At 39.8% G+C, this 26,142-nt stretch overlaps 1 protein-coding gene across 4 annotated transcripts in view; it reads right to left on the bottom strand.

Annotated features, from left to right (window-relative positions):
* Positions 1-25,280, bottom strand: part of rxraa (retinoid X receptor, alpha a) — a 130,283-nt gene extending 105,003 nt beyond the window's left edge. For all 4 annotated transcript variants that reach the window (XM_042508876.1, XM_042508878.1, XM_042508877.1 and 1 more), the window contains exon 1: positions 25,018-25,280. In XM_042508876.1, coding sequence (XP_042364810.1) covers positions 25,018-25,045 — 28 coding nt within the window. In that variant the 5' untranslated portion in view covers positions 25,046-25,280. The remainder of the gene's footprint in view (positions 1-25,017) is intronic.
* Positions 25,281-26,142: the final 862 nt, after the last annotated feature.

Here is a 26,142-nt window from a genome sequence, read left to right as displayed (position 1 = left end):
ACGGCTGTGAAGTAGAAGTTATGAAATAAGTCTATTAGGAGTGTGAAATACTAAACAGGTGAAAATTTTGGCTGTGGCTCAGGTTCACCTTTTCCATTCTATCATTACGCAGTGCAGGGGTTAAGCTTAGATGACACCAAAGCAGTGGTTCCTGATAATTTATAACAGTCATTAGTCTCACTTGCTGTGATGTGATAAAGCCAGGCCACTAGTGAGCAGCCACAGACAGCGAGAGCTGGGATGGGGGAGAGAAACTAAAAGAGTGTGGTAAATAAGGTTAAAGGGGAAGAAAAGAAGGGGCCGGTTAAAAGACTGCTTGTGCACGTCAGAGCCTTTCTCCGGGGCAAATAGGGGGAACAAGGGCCTCACTGCAGCCCAGCAGCCAGAGCAGCTCCTTGGGCAAACGACTATAATCAAATTTGTGTGATTGGACTCAGAAAGAGCTGCGAGGCTAAAAGAGGCTCCTTTCACCCGCGAACGGACACAAGGAAGCATTTAAAAATCTACTATCCCTCCGCTGATCTTTACAGTAGCCGTTCACATGACGGACTACGTGCACACGCCAACAGCCCTTGGCACAACGCACACTAGCCCTTTCTTGGCTGTGAAATATCACCCTCAGAAGGGGAGAGATAAAACTTTGTTTTATGTGCTTCCTCTAATGGACTGCAGGAGGAAATTCTTCCAACATTTTGTAGGATTCACCCTAGATTGCACTGCTTCAATCTAGCATCAAAACTTCTATTTTTATCCTTGATTAATGATTGCAATCGGATACGGTTCTGGCCTAAGTTCATGGCCTCGATTTTCCTTGATCGTAGCTGACATTTTGCAGTGATCAAAGAGAATTACCTCCAGCAACTGATGTTAAAATAAAGCTTGGCTTCACAGTATAGAGATGAATATTCTGCAGGGGGAAATCTAACGCATCGAGAGCAGTGTGGTGGTGCTCCGAGGCACAAAGTGAGGTGTGGTACAGTACAGCGTGGCGACCTGTGCCCCACTCGCTGGCTGCCTGAGTCCTGGTGGAAGGTCCCAGAGCACGCTTCCTGTTAGCTTGCTAAATTAGCTCCACACGCCCCCGCTCCTGTCTCTGCAGGAGCATAGTCTCCCATTAACCTCCTCCTGCTGCCTCAGCTGAGTATGTCTTGAATCCACGTACTGAGGATGTAAATATGTACAAACACCCAAGGACAAAACAGGACAGAGGACTTGTGTTGCCACCCACGTCCTCTGTTCTTCTCTTCCGAACAATATGTCCTATAACTCTGACCCAGATTCACCAATCAAGGTCGCACATGCCAAAGTCAAGGCATGCTTGCTCTGCCTTTGTTGTTGTGAGACCCTCAGAGTTCACTGTCGTACTGTGTTCCACTTGACAAGATTGAAAAATCTAGTTTCTCGAAGTCCTGTGTTCACATCTTATTAGGTTTATTTTAAAAAAAAAAAGCAATATGTTAGGTAAAAAATGAAATGCATGACACATAGCATTTTTAATTTTAACAAAAATTACGAAAAAGGCCAATCAACAACCAACAGGTGAGAAGGTAGAACTAGCAAATGTATTGCACTGAGAATGAAAAATTATGTTACATAAACATAAAACTTAATTCCTTTATTTTTAAACACTTAAAAATTATTGTTGGGTAATTATGTGCAATTCCTAAAATCGAAACACAGCTGCGTTTTAAAAGCTTGACTAAAAGACAGCTACATATCATTGGAAACAGCGTGTTTGAGCCTGAAACGTTACTATGAAGTGGTACATAATTCAAAACCTGAAATGAAAACATCTGGAGCCGCAGCTGCTGTGCATGGGTGTGCACTGTAAACCAGAACAACAATAAAAACACTAAAATTCATAATGCAGTCAAATAAGAATTACACAAGACAGACCACTCGTAGGACGGTTTTAAAAACAGGGATTAGGTGTTCTCTTCGGCTAAAATACCTCTTTAAGTTGGAGGCATTAAATATGAATGGAGGGGTTTTAAAACCAGTAATGTTCATTCCAGCCTGTTGACTGTAAAGCTCCATTAGGGAGTAGGCTCCAGAAGGGAAAAATATTGAAATAATCCTGTCCAGGATTTCAGATCTACAGTAAATTGGTCGTAAAGTGCACACCTCTGATTCAGTATCTCTGTATGACATCGAGCCAGGCTGGACCGCGAAGGACTTGGACAGGAAAACAGTGCTTACAAAGTCAAGTTTTGGAATGAAGAGTTTAGGCCAAGGTAATGAATTGAGACAACAGGGCTCTCTCACTGAATAAACCTTCAAGTATCAATATTTCAGGTATCAAATTAATGACATGGCTTAAGACTGCTGTACCTCAAGAGGAAGCTGTTTTTGTAATGACTCTATGGCCCAATCCCATTTCATATTTTCACCTCTAACCATCATTTACAAGAGCCACCTTGCCCCTTAGAACAAAGTTAAAAGGGGTAATGGTTGAAATCTTCCACTATGAAAAAGGACAAACCCTCAAGACCCAAAAATACATATTGTGGATATGCTGTCTCTTGCTGTGGTGCTTAGGCTGTAGGAATCTTTTTGCTGTTGTTGAGAGGCCTGCGTTTTGTTCACAACTTTTCGGGCTATCATTCCATCAAAAAAGTCATCAAATTAATAAAAGAACCGTTCTGCATTACCGGGCTAATGTAAGCAACTGGTGCTTCTATCGTGCCAGTCTGTACTAATATTAGAGAAGCAGTAACAAGAAGAGCAACCTCGCTGCTGGGCTTAAATTAGATTTTGGGCATCATGTGGCATCACAGTGGGGGAATGCTGCATGGAAATATATCAAAATGTGAGACTGTCATGCATAAATCCGAAAAAACAACGCAATATTAGCCAGCTAGTTAGCTAAGACATCGGCATACCAGCGATATCTTTTCTTATGCTTGTTCCAATTAGCCGTCCTGCTCTATCCCAACAAGATTCGGGATATCTTAACCGTAGGATGTAAAAGCCCAAAACAGGAAAGTAAGGGCTGAGGGGAAGGGGCATGGACTGGGCTAACAAAATAAAAATACTCTGACCTTGAATCTCAGCTCCAAGCAAGTACTTAGTGAAGGACATTCACAATGCAAGCTATTATTAGTGAGAATGGAGGTAGAGTATATTTTGTTCCTTGTTGCAAACTTCTTTTTTTTTTTTTTACAAGGCACTATGTTTATATATAATGTTTAAGCGCTGAGGAAATCCAAATTAGACTGTTCCATACATTTCTAGCCATAAACATGTTATTTTAGAAAAATAACCTAGAACATGACATTTAGTTTTCCCTGTCTTCACATGTAAGGTAGTTTTGAAAAAGCAAAGGCCTAATTAATCCTAAAATCTTAAGCAAAGACATGACGAGGTCCAGGAAAACCTCTGGCTACAAATCTCAACTTGCTCTTTGGCACTTGATGCATGTTATGTAAAAATTATGAAATATAGCGAGCCAAACATTGCTGCTCCTTTAAAGTCAGCAGTAAAATAATGACTCTTAAATGGGCCAATCCTGTAAAAAGGTTCATGATAATAGACCTTCATTAAAGTTTATGAGTCTTACCTTCAAAAACTCTACAGAACTGATTATAATAATCAATCTTGCATGAGCATTTTTTAACTTCTAAAATGCCATTCAAGGGGGAAAAAAACATGCTCTTATAGCTGTCCAGCCTTGAGTTGTAAATGTGATGCTTTGCACATAGTTGCTCCTGTATGTGATTCATGGTGTGCTTTGGATCTGGTGCTGAAATTCAGCATTCTGTATTTGGAGGAGAAATAATTAAAAAAAAAAAAAAAAAGAAGTGACATCATTACTGTAATTTGATAATTGCACATGGAAAACGAGTTCTTTTGCACAAAACCTTAACACTGAAAGCTTCACCACCCAGGCAACGGCATTAAATGGTATTTACAGAGAGATAATAGCCAATAACAGCATGTAAACCACTTGTTATGACAACATACAGAATAGCTTAAGCTGATACAAATATAAAATGTGTAAAAATCACCCACATGTGGAGGTTACAGCGTTCGCTGGAAGAGTGAGACAGCTGAGGCTGAGGCTTGTTATGGGTTACAGTATTATTCCAAAGCCTGAGTGATCTCTCTTGCGCTCTTCAGGAATGGATACATGCCACGCATTCCAAGAGGCGACCAAATCGTTACACTTGAGACTTTGCCAAGCAGGCTGCAGCTGCACTTACAGGGACATCCATTTAGCTATCTACCTGCCTATATAACCATCCGTCCTGCTCTCAAAGGCCGCATTTTGCGAAGCACAAACATTTACCCCCCTTTTCTTTTCTCTGTATAAGCATACCAGTATGTGACAGCATATTTAGCTGATGGTATTGGCCTGGCTCTCCTGATCTTTCTGTAAGTTATAGCAAAGTCAGTGTTTCCCACAGAAGTAGAAGCTGTGTGAAAGTAGCGGGGAGGGTTCTCTTTATTATCTTGTGTGTGTCCCTTTTAATCATTTTGTGTGCCCTCTCTACACTGTGATGTTTTTGAAGGTCCGTGAAAGCAGCACAGTTGGAATTTGCCATGATTTTTTTTTCCTTTAGCAGCAGTTTCATCAGAACTGATGAGATCGAAGGAGGAGCTGCTAAATAGTAGGTGAAAGCAAACTTCTGGACCCAGTGCTATCACCATTAAATTACACTTTCTTTGCACCTTTACATTTTTCTGCTTTGTCTGTGCCCAAAGATACTCTGCACTCTGAGGTGCAAATTAATTACTGAACAATATACTATGTTCCTAATGAACACTCCAGCTCTAAAAATATCAAATCAATTCAATATTTGGCAACCGATGTTTTAATCATGGCTGGCCACCACAAATAAATCACTGTGTGGAAAATCCTAAAAGTGAAGTTGGCTGCGACAAGTGGCATCATGAGTCCCAGACACACAAAGATGAAGTAGTACTCTTAAATATACACAGAATAACGTGCAGACTGGTTGGTCTGAAAGATTTCTCCTCTCCTCAGATTTAAGGAAAGAACATTCATTTAAATTACTAGGAAATAATAATGTGCAACACTTAAGTGGATATTATGTTATCTTTATATCTTATATTGCTGTATTCTATTCTCTACTGCAAGTTGCAATAAGATCCAAGACACCAACACAACAAAACGCACTAGAGTTGAACCAAATCATTCTACTTTCAGTAGAATTGTACCCATAAAATATAATCCAATCACTGCAATTATCAACACGATCCCTTTTTAATCGCATTCCAGCATTATAAGACTTATATTCTTGAAGATGTATATCATGCTGTGCCTTTCCCAACACCAAAAAAACTAATAAACAGACTGAAAAACTCAGGGCCACTGTAAGGCCGCCTGAACAATGCAGAGAAGAAAAGAAGATTCAAAGCTAAAAATCTTTATGAAATCCCTCGCAATGAAGTGCTTGCAAAAATGATGCAGACTCATTTCTGCCGTTGTTAAAAGTTGTTGGTAAAAAAAAATCTTGAGGAAGCCAAGGATGACTCATGACTTCAGCAATAAAGCACAATCTGCTGTCACTCTGTGACTGAGTTTCACTTCCTTCTTATGACAGATAACTTTATTTTTGAGAATGGTTTGTATTCAAGATATAATCAAGGACAGAATTCCTGGCCACATAGATCCAGATATTAACACACCAGGAGGAAAAAGATAAATCCTTGGATAAGTCATAAAAGAGGAACAGAAATAAAGACAGCAGCCAGCATGGGGGCGAACAAAAAGAAGAAGAATGGGAGGGAGAAATGAGAGTGAAAGAGGGATAGAGGAAGAAGAGGAGAGCAAAGCAACGCTTGGAGACTGTGGGAGAAAGACAGAGCGAGAAAGAGAATGAAAGAGAGAAAAAGAGGAGAGACAGACGGAGGCAGACAAAACTAGGTCAAGTCACATGACTGGGATCGACTGCAGGCAGGATTAAATATCCTACAGCATGTGGTCATTTACACAACAAATGTACTTTTCATTTTATAAATTATTTCTCTTCCACGGGGGGGATGAGGCTCAGCATAGCGAGTGTGATGCTACGCTGTATTCTGGTTGGAAGCAAGGCTTTTCAGTGAGCACAAAAACGGAGCATTAAAGACTCGAGCGAGCCGTTCCCTCTGAGACAGGAAACAAAGCCGGAGCCTGAGATAGCATGAAAATGATCATAACAGGAGGGAACACGGTTCCAGTATGAGATAGCTCCATTGTGAAAGGCTAATGGCTGTATCATACACTGTCCATTATCCTCAGTGAAAGCAGAGGACAGGAAAATGGTAAAAAACAAAGATGTCACATTTCAACTTCTTACAAAGTGACAGCAAAAGTGTGCCATAATGTCTGGACAGTAGAACATGACATTTTTGGATAATGATATTGCGATATGTCAAATGACACAAAATAAAATAAATGAATGAATGTTAAATGCCATGAACTATCTTTCACTGCTAAGCACTACCTGCAGCAAGTCTTCAAAAACTGAATTATTATTTTGGACAATTTTGTGAGACAATAACAAAGTATTCCAATGAAACTACAGCTATTTTGCAGTAGTTTTGTTAAGATTTGCTAAACGTCCTTCAAAACTTCAAAGTAATATTTCATTTATGAGCCAAACTTCTGTAAAAAAAAATTGACACAATAGCCCCACCAGGGATATAAAGGTATAAAATTATTATACACTGGTTTGTTGCACTTTTGATGACATTAGCCTATCAATAGAGCTGTACCCAACTCAAAATTATGCCATTTGAATCAGATTTGTCTGTCGCATACAAATATTCTACAATTTGTTTTGTTTTCCATACAAAGTTTCAGAGTCTAATGACTATATCGTATTAACTTGCTGTGAACAGTATATTCACCAGTACCTCACCTTACGGTGCAGCCTCTCTCTTCCTCCGTATCGCTGTCTTCATGTCTGCATGTGCAAAGAGTAGCGTGAAAGGTAGGAGCACTCACTCCACAGCAAAATCTATTGTTCATTAGGAGCACACTTGGGGCAGGGACCGTACTGCAGAACGTCAGGTGCATTAAAAGTGAAACTTAACCAATAATTCTGCTGGGTCTAAAAGTTTGCCTTTCACTTTTTCCTCATCCATCGTTGTGAACTGACCAGCTGTGAACAGACTTCCAGGTAAATTATCCTCCCTGCAAGTGACAAACTTCTGCAGAGGAAAAAAGAAATAACTGAGAGCTCAATCTGCTGTTCACCGACCCGCAAAAACCTCAAATTTTAGAGAGAGAACAGAACCATACAAAGGGACACACAGAAGTTTAAAAAGATGCCAAAAAAAAACCCAGAAAGTCTACAAACACATGGAAATGCCCCTTACTATAAAAAAGTAATCAGTTAAAAATAGCTGAGACTTTCAATCGTAAAAAAAAAAAAAAAAAGGCTCACAATGAGGCTGCTCAATAGTCACTGACTTAAATACTTTTATTGTGACTCAAAGACCATCTGAGTGGAAAGTCAAATGAATGACTGAAATACACACACAGCATAATGCAGGGTGACATATCATGTGATGCAAAATGCCACAACCCCATCCCCTGCACCCACCCTGCTCCATCGAAAGAGGAAACTATAGCTGCCGATCAAGCAGAAGACTACAGGCTAAGCTGGTCATACGCTCAGTCAATCCACTGGAGCCAAGTGCGGGGAATATCAATCATTCATTCACATCTGTGGTCAGCTGAGACTGGGGACACACAGGAAATCTAAACGTGTGTGTGTGTGTGTGTGTGTGTGTGTGTGTGTGTGTGTGTGTGTGTGTGTGTGTATGACTGAGAGACTGCAGGGCACTTGACTGAAATCTGTCGCTCCCTCCTTGTAATTTCAATAAGTGAACCCGAACTGGAGATCCCTCACCGGATATGAGCCAATCAATATGATGTAATTCCACTGAAGACCCAGACCAACACGTGGCCCGTCTCTCCAATCAGTTTGACCCCAGGGCTTTCAGGGTCACGGGGCCCACCACAGTGCGTTTAGATCACTGTGTTTTTAGAGTGCAGATAAAGCAGGCAGCTGCTGCAATGAAGATCAAATCTATCCAACACTGTTACACAACAATTTATTTGACCTTACATGACATAAATATCCCTCATGCTACAATATGTGCTTACATGAATGGGCTGATGGGAGCTTGATGCTTTATTTAAGCCTAGATGAAAACTGCATGTTATACTAGGGTGTCAAAAGGAATTAAACACCTAAATTTAAAGCTTTTTAAGACCCTTCAATCATTTTTAATCATATTTGAAACAGATTTTTTGAGAAATCATCTTTTTCTAATTCACACATTACAGTGTATATGGCTTTCCATGCAGAAGTATGTATTAGGTCGGTATATGGTTATTCAAGGTATTCAATGGTTATTCAGCCTAATCTACATTTTGCCATCAGCTTAGTTTGGGTATAAAGCAAAAAGACAGTATACAGATTAAAATTGTAAGCTTTGTATTATCAGTAATGTAGACTTTCACACTTAAGAGTTTGACTCATTTTGATGAGAACTCAGTAATTCCAAGATTAACATATGAAATAAGATAAAATGTTTGCAGCAATTAAGACCTCAAAAATTTAAATTTAAGACAGTTTAATGACTATTTCAAGACAGCTTAGGACTTTTTCAAGACCTGCAGAAATCCTATGTCATATGTCATAAGTTCACATCCTATGTCATATGTCAAAGTCTTTGAATGTCAGTTGGATTTTTAAATAACCAAAATTTTAAGGTATAATCCTACAAGGTTACAAAAAATGCTGTTTAAAAACATTTACTTGGAATGACTGAACAAACTGTTTTGCAACAAGATGCAATATTTTAGCTGCAAACATCATATTTTAAGAGTTGGGATGATGGTTTTTATTCTTTAAGAGAATAAACAAAAGTTCTCCTACTTGATTATCAATGTAAACTTTTGTAGCTACATTCACCATAGATGTTGGTCAGATTATGATTTCTTGAAATAGAACTGAGAAATAAACCTAGAGTTAACTTTTTTTTTATTTAGAATTTTGTCAATGACATCACTGTTTCCACAGGTCTACATCTTGCTGTGTGTACAGTCTCAGACGTTATTCAGCTTTATGACCATTTTCTTGTCTCAAATATAAACAATCATTTGGCTTGTTATTTAATAGAGGCATTTATTAGGAAAACATCAAATAATTTGGTTAGCCTTTGGAGATTTATTTGGAGTTTTACTGTGTAGACCTGGAGCGAGAGCACAAGCCTGAGGGTGCATAAAAACTAACTACTTTAATAAGAATCTGGTTGATTTTGATACTCTATTAAGGTCCAGGTCAAAAGGTGAGGCACCTTTTGAGGGCTTGCAGCATACCCCCTTTACCAAAATGACATAGATGACATCACTGCACATCTACCTGCAGACGCCGCAAGATGCGATGAGCCAGCGAAGCATAAGACTGCTCCAAAAATACTAAATCTGCCTTCCAGGGCAAAAACTCTTATCTCGAATAACAATTACTGACCAAGAGAGACAGACCGTCAGATCGGCTTAGAGCTGAGCAATGGTGCATCCTCTCAGAAAGTAGGGTCCAAAACAGCAAAGTTAATTTGGATCAAGGGACAGGCAAGAGGACGAGCCGGAGCAAGGTCATTCTGCAGGGCCGCAAGGAGATGTCTGCATATGTGATAACCTAAAGGCACAGGGAAAATGCTTCCCAGTGAAGCGCGGTGCAGAGGTCTTGGGTATTACATGGCCCTCAGGCTCTAAAATTCACATTTTAAAGGAAGCAAGACCCACACTGTCATTATCTGATTTCAGTACAAAGCCTGGAGGTGAGAGACCTCTTTCTAAGAATGCTGATTTTAACAATAATCCTGCATGCATTTATATTAAAGTGTGCCTGTCTACACTCACTTTTGTATTGGTATGTCTATCAATTGGGGCTGAAACAATTGCTTAGTTGGTTAACAGACAGAAAATAAATCAACAAATTCAATAATCAAACAACTGTGAAGTAATTTATCAAGAAAACGTTCTAAATATTTTGTATTTCCACTTTCTTAGATACAAGAATATTCCACTTTTCTGTTTTTTGTCATGTAAACTGACTATCTCTGTGTTTTGGGCTGTGGGTCGAACACAAGAAGACATTTGAAAACAGCACCATGGACTCTGGAAAACTATAAAAGACATTTTTTTTACTGTTTTCTAACATGTTATAGAATTAAATTTAATTCCAAAAATCTACCAGCAGGTCTGAAATGCATGTTATTAAAAAAATAAATAAATAAAAACTGCAAATCAAAATTAGATTTTCAAATTTCCAGTTAAAAATATCATGCGAGATAAACATTCCCTTGAGGAAACAGAATCAAGGCTGTGCTAAAAAAGTAATACTTAATTAAATTGCTTTATTCTATTTTTCTTATTTAAAATTTAGCCCAAAATAAGCCATCTGCAGTAACTACATCCCAAAAAAACAGCGTGAATGACTCCGCTGAGACCAACAGTTATGATGAGAATGAAGACAAACCGAAGGCTGTTTATACCAAGCAGACAATTTTTGTAAAAGAAATTCAACTTGTGTCTTTATATTTTTTATGATATATGGCATTGATCCCTCCTTCAAGGTGAGAATGTGTTATTTCCATAGAGATGTTGAAACTATGTACTGCTGTGAAAATAAAAACCACAGCAAGCAAAATGTGATAAGGGAAAAAAACCAAACAAGCAAACAAACAAAAAAAGCCCTATGGTGTTTTCCAAGGATTGACAATTAATGGATTATGGATTAATCAAAAATAAAAAAAAAAGCATCACCGGACAAATTTATAATGAAAATGATCATGTTAGTGGCAGACCTTGTATGTTTTTTTTATTTTAATTTTAAATGTTTTGCTTCTGCTGCAAACTGTCTGCTGGATTTTTCATATCTAAAATAAAATAAAGAAGTAATCTTAACATGCCTGCTCATGTAAACTCAGTTGGACTGAACGGATAGCAGCACACATCCTCGTACAGGTAAACAGGCTGCTCTGTACATACATAAGCGAGCATTACACACGCAGAGCAGACTATATCATCAACATCAGCATTCCTAGAAAGGAGTCCGACTCGTCAGTTCAGCCATGCAGAAAGATGTAGGCCAACTGCAGAGCAACATGGGAAAAAACAAATCAGCTCAGTGTCCTCATAGAAAGAGAGACGATTGACCGACTGGAGCAGCCTCTCAGATAACCAGATAATGACGGAATTTTTGGCATTTATGGTTCACATATGTTTAATTTTCTCTTCGTCTTTCCATGCGTCTCTCATTCACTGTCATCTATTCCCTTCTATGCAAGTCTTTCTTCCTCTCCTCCTCCCATCTCTCTCCACCCGTCCTCCTTTCTGTCTCTCACTGTCTCCCTCTGATCACTGCCCTGCTCCTGCCCGTGCGCACTGTAGCTCTCAGGGGGGCACGGCATCAGTAAGCCCATCACACGGAGACCGTGATGCACCCCTTTTGATCAGCACAGTCGCCGCATTAGCATGTACCTCTGCGCTCTCCGTGCTCTCCCCTCTGCTCCAACTGAGCTACCTGCCTGTCAGCGCCGCCGCCCCGCAAGGAGCCAGGTAAGACAGAAGGCACTCGGAGCTCGTCGGAATCTTAATAGCTAATGAACACCGGCTTCTCTGATGAGAGGAGAGAGAGCGGCGCTTGTGATGTCACTGTAGAGACGGAGAAAAGCCTCACCGTACATCTGTAATGAACAGTAAGGGCCCCCGTAGCTGATCCCAGCACTGTGCACTCTGTGAAAGCTGAGCGATACAAATCGATTGAGGTGTTGATTTAATACGGAGGCTTTCTTGGCCCTCTTGGGACTTAATATCTCAAAGGGAGGCTCATGAACACACTATTTGTGCATGCTTTTCAGTGACAACAAACTAATACATGAAAAAGCTACATTTCTTTTTGAAATAACCCAAAGGTGGCCTGTTTTAATCATCATATACAATGGCTCTTTCATGCTATATAAGAAACGTCTGTTTTAGTTCTGGTGAAAACAAAACAAAGAGGTTATTTTTCATGCTATGATTTAAAGTTTACTGTCTGCAGAAAGTAAAGGAATTCTTTTTTCCTTTTTTTGCTGTTTTTATGAGGGGTTGTGTTTGGCCCGGGACTGGTCTCGGTCTGGGTCCGCAGCCGGGTGCCCTCTCACTTCTGTGCCACTTAATTAGCCCAGCCCTGCACAAAGGGGAGTTGGTCACATGGGCCCAATTTGGCCCGCTATAAAGTCTGCAAGGGCTCAACGTGCATTACTACAGGAGTATTTACGTGCCTGTTGCACCGGGGTAAGAGACTTTGAAGATGCGGAAAACAGGACGGAGACGAGGAAGAAGTGAAAAGAAGGAGAAAAAATAACTGAAATGAAAGGAGGGGACCCTTAAATTCCAGGGAATTTTTCCAGATGTTGCACAAATATTCTGCTGAGGCAATCCAGATGTGCTCACTCTATTTATTCCCTCCTTCTGCTGCTCACAAGGACCTCTCTTTCTTCTCTTTCTTTTCTTTCACTCTCTCTTTCTCTTACAGCCCCCCCCCTTCAAGCAGCCCACATCAGTGTTCCCTGATAGTGCCTTTTAAGTGAGGGCTTTAATAGCCCCCAGGGCACCTTAGCATCAACTAGGATCCTGTAATAAACATCCACTCTCATTCTCTACAGCACACGTGTGTGAGAGTGTGTGTGTCAGAGAGAGGGAGATTAGGTGCCTTGTTTTATCGCTCTTTGGATCAATTAACAATTAACTCTGTTACTAACAATAGCTGCACTGATGCGATGAGAAAAAAAAAAGAAGCCGTGCACACAGTGAGGCAAGACCTATACGAAAACAACATGCTTCCTGCTTCCTTTTTCGCAAGCGTCCACAATGATTTTGTTTTCCCCCCTTTCTATCACTTCTCCTCACCTCCATACAAACGCTGCTCCCCTCTCCCACAGAGCATGACCCAGTCACAACCCCTGACCCTCCCTCTCCCAGACAGCGTGCTGCTTCTCAGCTGCTCCGCTCTGCACTGCTCCAAATACACCGCTTCATGAATCAGCGTGCCGGGGACTCCAAACCACTACCACTGCCGCTACCAGTTCAGAACATACATGTTTTAGCACTGGCTAAACATGCACATGGCACATCAAAGCATACATGCGCAGGCTTGCACATGCTGACACATACTGTATGTATGCCACGGTATACTCACATGTCCCTTCTGATAGTCAAATACATGCAAATATGCCTACTCGTTCTGAAAGGATTTGCATCTTTTGTCCGTTTTACGTCATTGTCAACTGAATAACACACAAGGCAACCAACCTTTTTCATGTTTTCTAACATTTAACCCTTACAAAATCTGAGCAAAGTGGTTTGACTTCTTTCAAAAACATGGGTAGAAAGCAATGAGTGACTTAACAAGACAAATTAGTAATAAATAAATAAATAAATAGATGGATTAAAATAAAAAAACAAGAAAATTACCTGACAATAAGCAAAAAAGAACAAATTGACAAATCGAACAAATCGAAACAAATTTGCTCAGGTTTTGAGGGTCATATAGCTTGTGAAAGGCAACTCAACGCAGCACAAGAAAACAGCGTCGATCGAGGTTTCAACGAGTTAATGGACTAATTATGAACTGATTTTTGGAAATACACACAAACACACAAAAAAGCACAATTAATACTAAGCACAATGCATTGCTGCAGCCCTATCAAAGAAGCTGTTCATTTTGATTTAAAAAGTTAGTGTCCACTGTCTTTGCTGCCTTAAATTTTTAAGTTGACTGAATTTGAGAGAACAATTTAATTTTGTAATGATTCAACTTGTCCTTCCAAAATCAGTCAACTTAAAATTCTGAGACACCCCTGACACTAACTTAAGTTAAAAGATACAGTTTTAAGTTAAAACAAACAGCTTCTTTTTACAGTGAGTGTATGACTACACACACTCACACAAATACATAAATCTACACAGCTGCACACAGTCCTGCCAGTAACAGTCCCGTTCCGCCAACAGCTCAATGCTCAGATCTGTCCCGTTTAATCTGCACCCTTCTCCTGTTTCTCACTCTGAGCTGAAACAGAAGAAAGCATCCTAAATGTGACACTTGAACTTGTCAGAGCCGTTCACGCAGGCAACTGTCAGCACTTTGGTATGCAGAGCGCTGATGACAAAGACATGGCCAGCACCTGCGCGCCTGCCTGTCTCTGTCTGTCTTGTAAACCTGGTTGCTCAACTTTCTTCTCCGAAACAACAGATTTATGCAGACAGGCAGGGTTGCATCTGCGCCGAAACTCATTATGGTAGAGTCGAGAAGAAATTACACTGTCATGGAGCACTGATACAAAGCCATGTGCATAATCCATTTACATGATGCTGAGAACATTTTCCTTGTAGGCACAATGCAAGGGGTTTTCTCAGGCTAATAAGCAGGTTAACACATTCTATAGCATTCTGTGAAATTCAACACAGTTTCTGGTTAATGCGCTTTCTGCATTCAGTCTTCTTACTTTCAGCGACTAAGCAGTGGTGCTCTGTTAATAAAAAAGACTGGTATTACTGTGGCCAGGATGGGTTTAATTGGAGTAATTTATTATGTGTTTCATTGTTGCCTAATATTATGTGGCCTCATTGTTTTCTTTTACATGGCTCTACTGTGTGATTTTAATGCACACCCTGTCTGCAAAACAAGTTTCCCTTAAGGGGCACTAAACGATGAACTCAAATAGATTGAATGTTGTGGGGAGAGGAAGGGAGGGAAAAGCCACCTAAGCGCCATCATTTAGAAATTTTCATTTTCATTTTAATTGTTTACAGTGCTTATTAAGCCTTTGAAACCTGGGTCCACATTATTTTTCTTTTTCTGCATTTAGTCTCCTTTCATTAGCATTTAAACCTTTGAAATGTGGTCAAATTGGCTTGATTTATTTATTTTTTGTTATTAAAAACGACAGGAAAATGAAAAAGAGAGAATGATCAAATAACTATGAAAACTATTACTATTTTATTTATATACTTAGAATTAGGTTGCAGAAATATTTATTTTATTATTTATATTTATCATTTTATTCTAACACTTTTTCAGGTAATTTCCTGTTTTTCTCTCTTTTACTTTTGTTTTCACATTTTATTGTTGTCATTGCTAATTTCACGTAACTTTCTTGTAACTTTTTGGCTTATTTCTTGCTAATTTTTGGATCATCATTGTGTTGCTTATTGCCTTCTAGATTGTCTTCTACGTTCCAAGTTGCCAGTGTTGTTTTCCAGACAGAAAGCCCCTCCCCCTCTGCGCTCAACACCCTTCCTGCCGTTGAGAACATTCCAAAAACCAGACGGCCGCAGCAAGGTGTTTCAGCATAGGTGGCAAAGCCCTCCAGACTTCTCTGCAGACGTTCTGTATATGTGCACATGTCTGCGTGCGCACATACATACAGGTGTGTGTGTGTTTGTGTGTTGAGGCCGAGGGGCCGAAGTCTGGGCGGATGTATGAACGCGCTAGACCTGCCGGCGTCAACAAAGAGTTAATCACTCGTTCTCTACTGCAGGCAGAGGAAAAACCCACAGAGGAACCCTGTTATCTCAAATGCTATCTTTTCTTTTTCACTCTCTCTCTCTTGCATGGTAATTTCTGAAAATAATGTGAAAGTTACAACTCAGTAAGCACGTGCTTTGTATCTATTTCTGTGCTGACCTGTTCAACACTTTTGCATCTGCCAACGTCCCTCGGTATCCTCCATCTCATCAGTAATCCTGACTGTTTGGTAACTCCTCTAATGGATCTTCTGTGTATCATAATTGCAGTCGTAGCCTCTGATCTTACAGACTGGTTTAAAAAGGCCACTTTGCCAAAGCTGAAGCAGAATCCTGATGTTTTATTGTTAGAAGAGTGTGAAAGTCGAAGAATACTTTCTAATGCCTGTGTCTTGACAGCTGGCACTTACAGGATCCGGAAATAGTCTTGCTAATATCTGGTTCAACAGCTTCAACTGTCCTCAATCCCTGCAGGGCTGATTCCCAGGAAGGGAAAACTGAAACCTCTAAAATGAGGCGAGCAAGAACTCTAAGAGCAACTTGCAAGACAAAGTTGCAAGTTTTATTTTTTAACATTTCTGCTGAAATCAGATAATCAGGGATACTGCACAGCAGGACAGGAGCTAATGCAAATCTGAAAACCTGGTGTGCATGAAACATGGGGCTTAAAACCTGTGCAAACGAACGCTGAACATAACGGTCACTATAGAAACAAGAACGAGAAAAAATGGAGGCTTCTGTTAAGGTGTTATTATCAGCAATGCAACAATTTTCTGCAGTTATGGTTGTATTTGTTAATAGCAGCTAGTTAGCACAGCTAAAACTGAGAAATTCACTGTTTGAATCACCACTTCCAAGCCCTCTGAAAGTAGCCGTCATTACATGCAATATTACATTTGCCAGGTAAAGAGAAACAGTTGCTCTGACACAGCTGGAGAAGCACGTTATTTGTTCTTAACAAGCAAGTGTAGCAATGGCATTCACATTGTGGAGGTGACGAGCAGGATTCACAAACTTTTCTATTGCTCTGATTGGTCCAAATGGTAAAGGCAATCTATATTTTCACCTAAATTTAAGATAAGATCCCAAAAAAAGCAATTCACAAAGCATCTTAGCCAAAGCTCCTAAGGTGAAGAAGTGTTTAAAGCAGGGTAAAGGACTTTTGTAGAGCTTATGGGTTTCTTAAGTAGGGGAGAAAATCGCTGCAGGAAGTGGATGAAGGGGAAAAGTGTTAAAAATTATGAAAAAGAGGAGCTACAGATTTGATATTTGTAAGTGAACGTGATCTAAAGAGAGCATTGCATTACTCGTTGAATAAATCAACACTATTGCATCATTAATGCTATTTTCAGGGTTCCCACCAATTTGCATGAACAAAATTTAAAATTTTTTCCATGGACCCATAAAAAAATGTTTTTATCTTGCCCTACTCATAATTTTCAGACATGGCAGATTCAAACCCTATTCATTTTATTGTGGTGGTAAACAAATGTATCACACGCATCGGCACATATTTGAGCATATTTGCATCTCTTTGTTGTTGTTTTTTTTTATTCTTTTGTGGCTGTTTCGCATCTCTGTGGTTCTCTCTCATCTCTTTTGGATTATTTTGCATCTCTTTGTGGTAGTTTTCCATCTCTTAGCAGCCGTTTTACATTTTGTTATCTATATCTGGTGGTCATTTTGTGTCTCTTTGGGGTTATCCACAGACAATATAAATGTCATTACACACAACAAAATCTATGACTTTTCCAAACTTTCCATGATTTATCAATATTTCCATGACTTTTCCAGGCATGGAAAATATGACTGAAAAATCCCATGATTTTCCCAGGAATTCCACGACTGTGGGAAACCTGTATTTTACAGCTACAGACTTTAATTTCATATAAATACACACACCTTGCCTTGCATTAGCATAACAAGATAATGGACAAAAAAAGGCAAAAGTTTGTTTAAAGGGAGCTCACACTAAGGAAATATGTTAATTTTGGGAACATTATGACCTCATGATCATGCCAGGTTCATCAAGCCAGAACTAGCAAATGTGAGCTTGTTATCTGCTAATAGGTAAATATTTTTATCACATTTGCAGGCTGCCTGAAAATATGTGTAGTGTAAAAACATAACCTCAGAGAACTGAGTCACTGGCTATTATAAGCTACTTTTGTTTGGTGCCCACAGGCCACCGTGTCTTATTCAAGTCTAATTTAAATTACGGCTGGTCCTAAATAAGTTATTTTTCTGCGTGTAAAAGCCTCTCTGTGTGTTCAAAGCAAGCATATCTCTTTCACCCTGAAGGGGGAATAACTACATTTCAACTCTGAGTTGGGATTTGGCAGCGTGAGGTGGGCTCACAGGGGTCAGATCTAACTTCCATGCCAGTGCAAACCTCTACCTGACTGAGCAAAAGAAACATGGGGAATATCCTGAGCCAGGTTTGAGTATATTTTGGCAAATCATTTTGTTTTTAAATCTTCTTTCTTCTTCAAATATATAAAAAAAACATTCAAAATTTGCCTTCTACAACCTTCTACTTAACAGTGCAGACCACAGCATTAGTAGAGATACTCTTTATGTTGATTTAGTCATACTGGTTTTTCACTTTTTTTTACCTTGTCTCACTTTTTTTAAAACATGTAAAATTCAAAGTCTATTCAAACATATTTTCAGCGTCCCCAATGATGTGTTCAAGGACGGCTGAAAATTTGAAAAGTCAACAATGATTTCTGTTTTTATAGTTTCTGGCTATGATAAACTGCGTAATTTTGGCAATTTTTTTAAAAGGAAACATGCATTACAAACCTGTTTTCTTAAAAAATAAATAAATAAGCTGAACATTTTATAGAAAACATGCCTTCCAAACGTGGTTTTCTGTAAAAATACATTTTTAGGGAAAAAAAAGAAAGAAAAGTGCCAACAATTCTTAAATTTTCTATAAAAATTGGCTCTGGGAGGCATGTTTTCTTAAAAATCGGCAGCAAAAGAAAGACTACAGCCTACAGCCATTTAAATGTATTCCCCTCCACTGAGGCTTAAGTGCCTAAAAATGATTTGGCATGCATTGTGAGCACACATGAAGAGAGAGACAGAAAACATGAAAATGAAGAAACTTCTGTGATGAACATTTAAACAAAATTATAACCAGATCATTGTCACATGTTGGCGCATACTAAAGCTACGTTACGTTGTCTGCTACAGAAAATAAATTCACCATTATGTTGAATTTATATAATTTAATTTATTTAAAAAAACTATTTTCCAAAACTTGTACTTGTGAAATTCAATCCCTTTTCCAGGTTTTCCATGACTGTGGGAACCCAGTTAATTTCAATTTTAAAAATCACAGTTTAGTGTTCTGGTAGCTCGTGTACTTACAGCATTTGATCATGAACATTAAAAACGGTAGGCAGCCATAAATCCGATATGCCAAACTATAAAATCAAGATATGTATTTGTTGGCGTGCATGTGGAAGTACACATAACCTTCACCCTCCGCTCTCAAAACTGCTGCCTTCTGCTTACACCCAAACACCCACACACTCACACACAGGCACACACAGAACATAACCAAGGTGTTTTGCATGCTGTGGGATTTCCGTGGCCCTGTGCCCAGCAGTGCGTGGAAGCCCCACCCCCCTGGCATCTGGCAAGGTGACAGACAAACATAACGGTGGCGGTGGCGGCAATGGTGGAGGGGAAAGAGAGAGGGAGGAAGGCGTGGGGCACACTGGGACACCTCTCGTTCCCCATGACCTCAAAAAGAAACTGTGATGGAGCAGCAAGTGTGACAGTCTTAATTACCGTGCTCTGTTTCTGCTGCGGCCGCCAGTGTTTACACGTACATACACGCAGGCACACGTGGAGTGTTTTCAGTATGCATGTGAAACAGACAGGGAGAGCACTGTGTATACAGTTTTATTAAAAACAATATCACAGTTGGAGTCCATCATCTAATTCTTTTGCTTTCTCTGGAAACATCAAACAAATCATTGCAGCTTTTGATCATGTTACACAGCGATCGCAACTAGTGTAACAGATACATATTATTACGACATGTAAAGCAATGATCCACTGTAGTTTAATCTAACTACTGTGGCCTAACATATGGTTGCAGAAAATAGAAGTCTGCTGCATTGATCTACACATTAAATGAAATAAATCAGCATTTTATTTTTTTACATCTGTGGTTCTCATGTGGCCAATTATAATTAGCATGGAGAAAAAAATGTGAGTATAAGGAAATACAATGACATGAAGGAGCATAGCATATCTAGGATTCTCTCGATTCGTCATCCCTCTCCAGCGAATACCCATCAAAGCCTATGTGCGCATAACTTCATTACAAAATACATCATAACCGCCAAACAGCCGAGATATTTTCATGCATTACCGCAATCACAGAAGAAGAGACGGCAGTCGTGTTTATTACTGAAAACAAGCCAACGTGAGGAGTGAGGCAGATAGTTTGCTTCTGTACTGTTTCTTTTGGGTTATTAGGAAGGTTTTAATCTCACAACACAATATGCCGTTTTCTTTCATACTTATAGTGTCGCTCTTCTTTCTCAGTCTCTCATAGCTTGCACAGCGACGCACACAGAACACAGAGAACAGCGATCCGGCTAGAGTAGGGCAAAACGACCTTCATCTCAATGCGAATTATGAGTGTGATCTGGTCAAATCCCCACAGAGACTACGTTTCCACTTCAAAAGAGTGGCTGTACGCACCCTGAATACTGCCAGCCCGCAGAAAAGCCATTCAGACACTCGGAGGACCTGCAATAAACCCTGAGACTAATGGTGCGCAGATGATTCCAGCGCTGAGCAGTGAAAGCGCTCACAGCAACAAGCAAGCTTCTGCAAATCCAAACTGTGAGTGTAAATTATTGCTGAAAAGACACGTTCGTTTTCATTTTCATCAAGAAAAAGTTTATACATTCCCTGGTTCTAGCTTTGAAAATGTACAGATTTGCAGCTGTTCTATTTTATATGATTGAAAACTGAATATTTTGGGGTTTGGACAGAAGATAAGCAATGTGAAGATATCACCTTGGGCTCTGAGTATTTGTGAAGGCCATTTTTGAATGTTTTATAGACTAAATTTAGACTAATTCTTAGCCACAACACCAGTGCCAATTACCATAAATTTCAAATAATGAAATCTTGACAAAGATTGTCAAATTTTCACTTAATCTCCAACCAGTTTAATTTTTATTCAAGTCATTTTAAAAAAAAAAAAAAAAGTAAAACTTCTCAGATTCCAGCTCCTTACATTTCTGGTTTCTTTACTTCTCTATGACAATTAACTGAGAGCTTCTGAGTTGCAGAGAAAACAGGACCTTTAAGAGCATCAACTTATGTTTTGGGAAACACAAAGAGATAATTTTCATTATCAACAGACTGACTGACAATGAAAATGATCTTTACTGATGGCCCTAAACATAAAAAAGTGCAAGAAATAGAAAGGTAGACAGAAAGAAATTAAAACAAAAAGACAAATAAAAAACTACATGCTACTGTCTTTAAACACTTCAAACAACAGATTGAACGCCAAAGGCAAATTCCTGAAATGATCGAGCATACGAGGAGCAAAGGTCAAGGTTTGAGGTGCAAAGTTCAGTGCGGCCGTTATCAATAAGGACCTCATGCGAGCAAGGAGCTCCTCACACAAATAATTAACGAGCCTTGGAGTCGCTCCACAATTTGGGCATCGAAAAGCCCTACAGCAGTTTCTGATATGTTTGGATCATAAACAAGTGTGGGCTGCAGAGGAGAGAGCATGACAGGCGAAAATATGCTCTGTTTTATCTGAAGCCAACGCTTAATGATTTATACTGATCGGCAGAGATATAGAGGGGGGAAAAAATACTGGTCTACACTTCATCGCAGTTTACTGTAAATCAAAAAAACACACACTCCCGCTGTGCTCATAATTAGAGTGTAAATCATTTTTTTTCTCTCATACAGTTTGGTTTGGATATTGGCAGGGGTGAGGGGTGGGAAAGTGGAGAGTGGGCACATAGAAGGCAAGCAAATTTTCTTTGATTTGCTTGACTAAAAGGCCTCATGGGTGAGATTGCGAGAGAGACGGGGGGGTGGGGGGGCTGTCACTTTAAGCCATTAAGTCTCGCTATAAAACTCCTCCAATAAAAATGACAGCTGCAGCCCCTTTTCTCAAAAGGGGAGCAAAAGCATCACATCGGGAACACAAAACTGGACGGCCGTAAAAGACAAACTTGGCCAAATGCTTTTGGCAGTGTAATTCCACCAGCCCACTCCCACCACACACACACACACACACACACACACACACACACACACAACCCCCCCCGGCGGACACACACCCTCTCCCTGTATTACCTTTGTTCCTGAGTTACTGCCAGAAAAGGAATGTCAGTCTCTCCCACACACACACCATCATGAATCTCACTTTCCCATCAAAGACCATGAACTTCATTGATATGAGGAGTCAGTGTCTTTGCTGGGGGTACCTTAAAGTCCCCAAAACTGTATACACCACACAGTTAAGTTACACTGGATTCAGGACAAACAACACACACTGTGAGTGGTGTAACCAGCCTTTAGAGTCAGTAGGGACTTTTCAGTAGTGTAAATTAATTGTAATTTATCAAAAGTTTTGTTCCATAGAGCTTTGTAAAAAATAAAGACTTCTGTCATGGATTGCTTTAAGACTAGTCGAATAAATTGTCTTTAAAATAATCTAGTTTTGCTGAGTCTTAAAGTACACGTTTAATGTGCAAATATCTAAAAGTTTAATCATTCAAATTTGACAAAATTGTAGAAAAAAAGGTTTTGATTTTCAAATAAGTTCCTATAAAATTGTGTTTGTCATTTTGAGTCAAAAGTCTGGTGAACATAGACTGTTTTAGTAATCAACTAATAAGAAATAATGAAAAAAAAGAAGAAATAATGACTGTACATTGTTGTTGATTCAGTTTGATCCATATCACCCAAATTAAAAGGGTTTATAATCCAAACAACACTATCCTCTCTCCATGGATATGCAAAAAAAAAATTCTAAATGAAACCATACATTTGCAACAATCACCTTCAATTAAGAGACATACCTCAGTGCCAAATAATCAACCACATAGTAAATCATTACCTTCAGATTTGACTGACTTGTAGGAAAAAATCAGCTTTCCACCTCACACTCAAACACTATCCTTTCCTTTCACAGCCGCACTGTTTATTCCACTGACAGACTGTCACGATCAACCTCATATTACTGTGACAAAAGGACACTTTCTCCTTTCAATGTCATCCCTTCAGTCTTCATAGCTTAGTGTCAGATATGGAGGGTGGTGTGGGGGGTGTGTGAGAGTGGAAATCAGGCAGCACATCACCATACAGTACAGAGCACACGGTGCCAAAGGAAGGTGTCGTCATCACGGCCAACAACCAATCTATAATTGTAAAAATGTACCCGCTGTCATTTCAAACAGTTGCATGTCAGAATTTCTAATGCAGCACGACAGATAATTACACTGAGTACGCGGCTAATCAATACATTCAAGGACTTTGCAGATAGTGCTGTCCTTGAAGTGGCCAACTACCAATCAGCACTCAAGTGGACCTTTGATGGAGCAAGTTTAAATATAAATGGCGATATAAGGGCCCGCAGATTAGGACTACAGGCGATGAAAAAGCTGCTGATACAGCATGTGTCGAGGAAAAGATGAGATTCTGGAAAAGTGTTCCTGCTCATTTAAACAATTAAGCCTTACACCAACCAGAGAGGCTTTCAGATAGACTTGTATGTGCTGTCAAGTGTCTGCAAGAGCTACTCTGGTACACACTTAGGCGCACTGAAACTTGAATCACTTTCAGCGTGGACACACAATACGGTGCACCTGTAATAACAGTCTGTCAGTGTGTGTAATGCTGGCGGTTTAGAGTATTTCTGGGAAGCCACATAAAGGGCGTTGTGGCGACAGTGTCAGCGAGCAGGGCCCTGTAACAGAAGAAAGGCGGCCCGGTTGTCTCAGAAGTCCCCGTGAATCTCCTCGGTGCATCCAGGCAGCTGATGATTCGTGTCGGAGGTGTAACAAGACGCCCTCATGAAAGAGCAGTAGACACAATAACAGGGCTCGCCTACAGCTCCGTGCTGTATCTCTGCTACAGGGGACAAGGGTCTGCTCTGTTCACTTTGACAAACTCACAGTAGCAGCTCGGCATTAATAATTTACAGTGTGGTGTGGTGGTGTGTGACAGCGTGTGTTTAAAGTGGAAATTAAAAGGGCCCCTTAATGAAGATTACACTTGGCCTAAGATTAGTCATTTGAAAACAGAGTCACTCATAAAAATATATTCAAATTGTTGTTGAACTTGTTCTGGAAACTCAAACACATCCTGTGCTGCTATCTAAAAATATGACTGCTGTGTAAATGCCCCCTTTTGCCTTCAAGTCTTTACTTTCTGGAGAAATACAGCATGAAAAATGTACAGTATGTGAAAGTTGCCATAAAAACACAAAAAGTGCTAAATAGAGTTCTATCAACTAAGTGTCCTCAACATTCTGATTCCTGCATTAATAAAATGAGCATTTTCATCCAAAAAATATTGGCCTCAGCTCAAAACTAAGACATGACAACAGTGTGCAAAGATCCCGGTGCAGTTATCCCACACCTGTGCAACTTTTTTCCAAACTAATCTCTACTTGAGTGCGTTCTAAAGAGACACTTTGTGCACAGAGCCAAGTTTAAATCAAATTTTTATGCTGCTTGGGTTCACTTAGGAACACTTGCTGCACATTCAAAGTAAAACGGAAGCAAGTGAGACAAGTCACGTGAAAAACAACATAAAACTTGAAAAGGCACGTTTAATTTGAATCAAATAGTGAGCCGACTTAAAGAAAACGCACACAACTTCCACACGACACTTCAAGCTAGCTTGACACAAACAGCAAATGCTAACAAAGTTTAAAAAAAAAAAAAAAAAAAAACTCCTCGTGCAAATGTATTTTCATTTAACTGCTTCTGCAAAAATATTTAAACGTAGTCCTCATACTGTCGCGTTTAAGTGCAAAGCTCCATCTCGCTTCGCACTTTTCCATGTGTAACCGTCATTTAAATTAAAGTTTCGAGCAAAGTTAAAACTATATTTAACTGCAGCGCACGCGAGCTGTGCGCACGCCTTATCCAAAGCGAGATGCCACTCCGTATCAAAAGATGTCAACAGCTCAAATGCAACACCAGCTATGCAACATTCAGACGACAAAAACTGCATTTTATGTCATTAGTAGCGAAAGAACACAGCGTCCGCTAATAGCGCGTCAACAGCTCCAAACATGTTGATGCATTTGGCAACTCGCTGCACGCGCTGTCAAAAGAAAAAAGGGGGCACGGGGAAAAAAAAGAAAATCAGCGCGAGGACACACTATCTGCCGATGAAAGTCGTATCAAAACCCCTCACATTTACAACAAAACAAGGCTTAGTCATTACAATAACAAACTTACCCAATGACAAGAACGGTTTGGTTTCCATGTCTGTCTGGTAGGTTAGCTCATGCCAGCTGAGACGACCGCGTTTGGGAGTTTTTCGCAGGCGGCTGCTCGAGCAGACCAGACCAGACCAGGGCGCTGCTGCTGCTGCTGCTGCTGTGGTCCTCTTCGGATAGACTCTTTGCACGAAGTAAAAGTGACAGGTCGATGTGTGGTAGTCTCAGAAGATAACCTAATGTTTCTACCTCTGTCTGCTCACTCAGCTGCTGCGCTCGCACTCCTCTCCTCTCCCTCTCGCTCTCGGTGTACAACAACTCCAACTACTGGATCTGCACTGCAAAAGGGACCTGTGCAGGGGGTACTCCCACCAACGTAGGCCGGGCTGCAGCGACGCAACAGACATACACAGCAGCCTTATCGTGAACTTTGTGTTTGTCTTTCTTTTGGGCTGTTAATTTCAAAGTGCATTTGATTACAGATTTCAAAAGTAGTTTCCTCCAAATATAAGTTTTCCTAATCATGCGGAGCCCCTTCAGCTGAGCAGCAGCCAGCCTACTTATTCTTTCCACTGCTTATCTCCTGTTATTTTAACCTGGTCACATCTGTTGAACCAGGGCTGTTGGCTCAGTAGATAGATCTTTCAACTGCTTTTACTCACAGCTGAAGCAATTAGGTTATCTCTCTCCCTATAGAAGCTGCTACAACTTAAAAAAAAATCAAATTAACACACTTACCAACACAGAAGTGTAGGAATTTTACAGCATTTATCCAGTCGGAATCAGTTATCAAATCCTCCTCTTAAAGCTATGTCGTTTTGAAACTCAAACTTAAATAATTATTTAAAAGTTGCCAGAAAAACAAAAAGTCCCTGTTTTGTGCATTCAGATTCAAAAGTAGGAAACCTTTTCTCATAACAAACTGACAGAATTTGTCTTTGTCATGTCTCCAAGTAGCATTGCCATTTTCTAATGAAAGAAGCAAAAGAAACACAAAATGCATACAAAAAGGGCAAACCAATCACAAAGACACACAAAGGAACTACAAAGAGACACAAAATGACTTCAAGAAGACAAAAAATAACCACAAAAGGGGCAAAACAAACATAAAGATATACAAAATGACTAAATAACCAAAAAAACA

This window comes from Plectropomus leopardus, chromosome 20 (assembly GCF_008729295.1).
Source record: "Plectropomus leopardus isolate mb chromosome 20, YSFRI_Pleo_2.0, whole genome shotgun sequence".
Classification (NCBI taxonomy): domain Eukaryota; kingdom Metazoa; phylum Chordata; class Actinopteri; order Perciformes; family Serranidae; genus Plectropomus; species Plectropomus leopardus.
The sequence above is the reverse complement of the archived record's forward strand: the minus strand, read 5'-3'. Positions and strand labels throughout refer to the sequence as shown.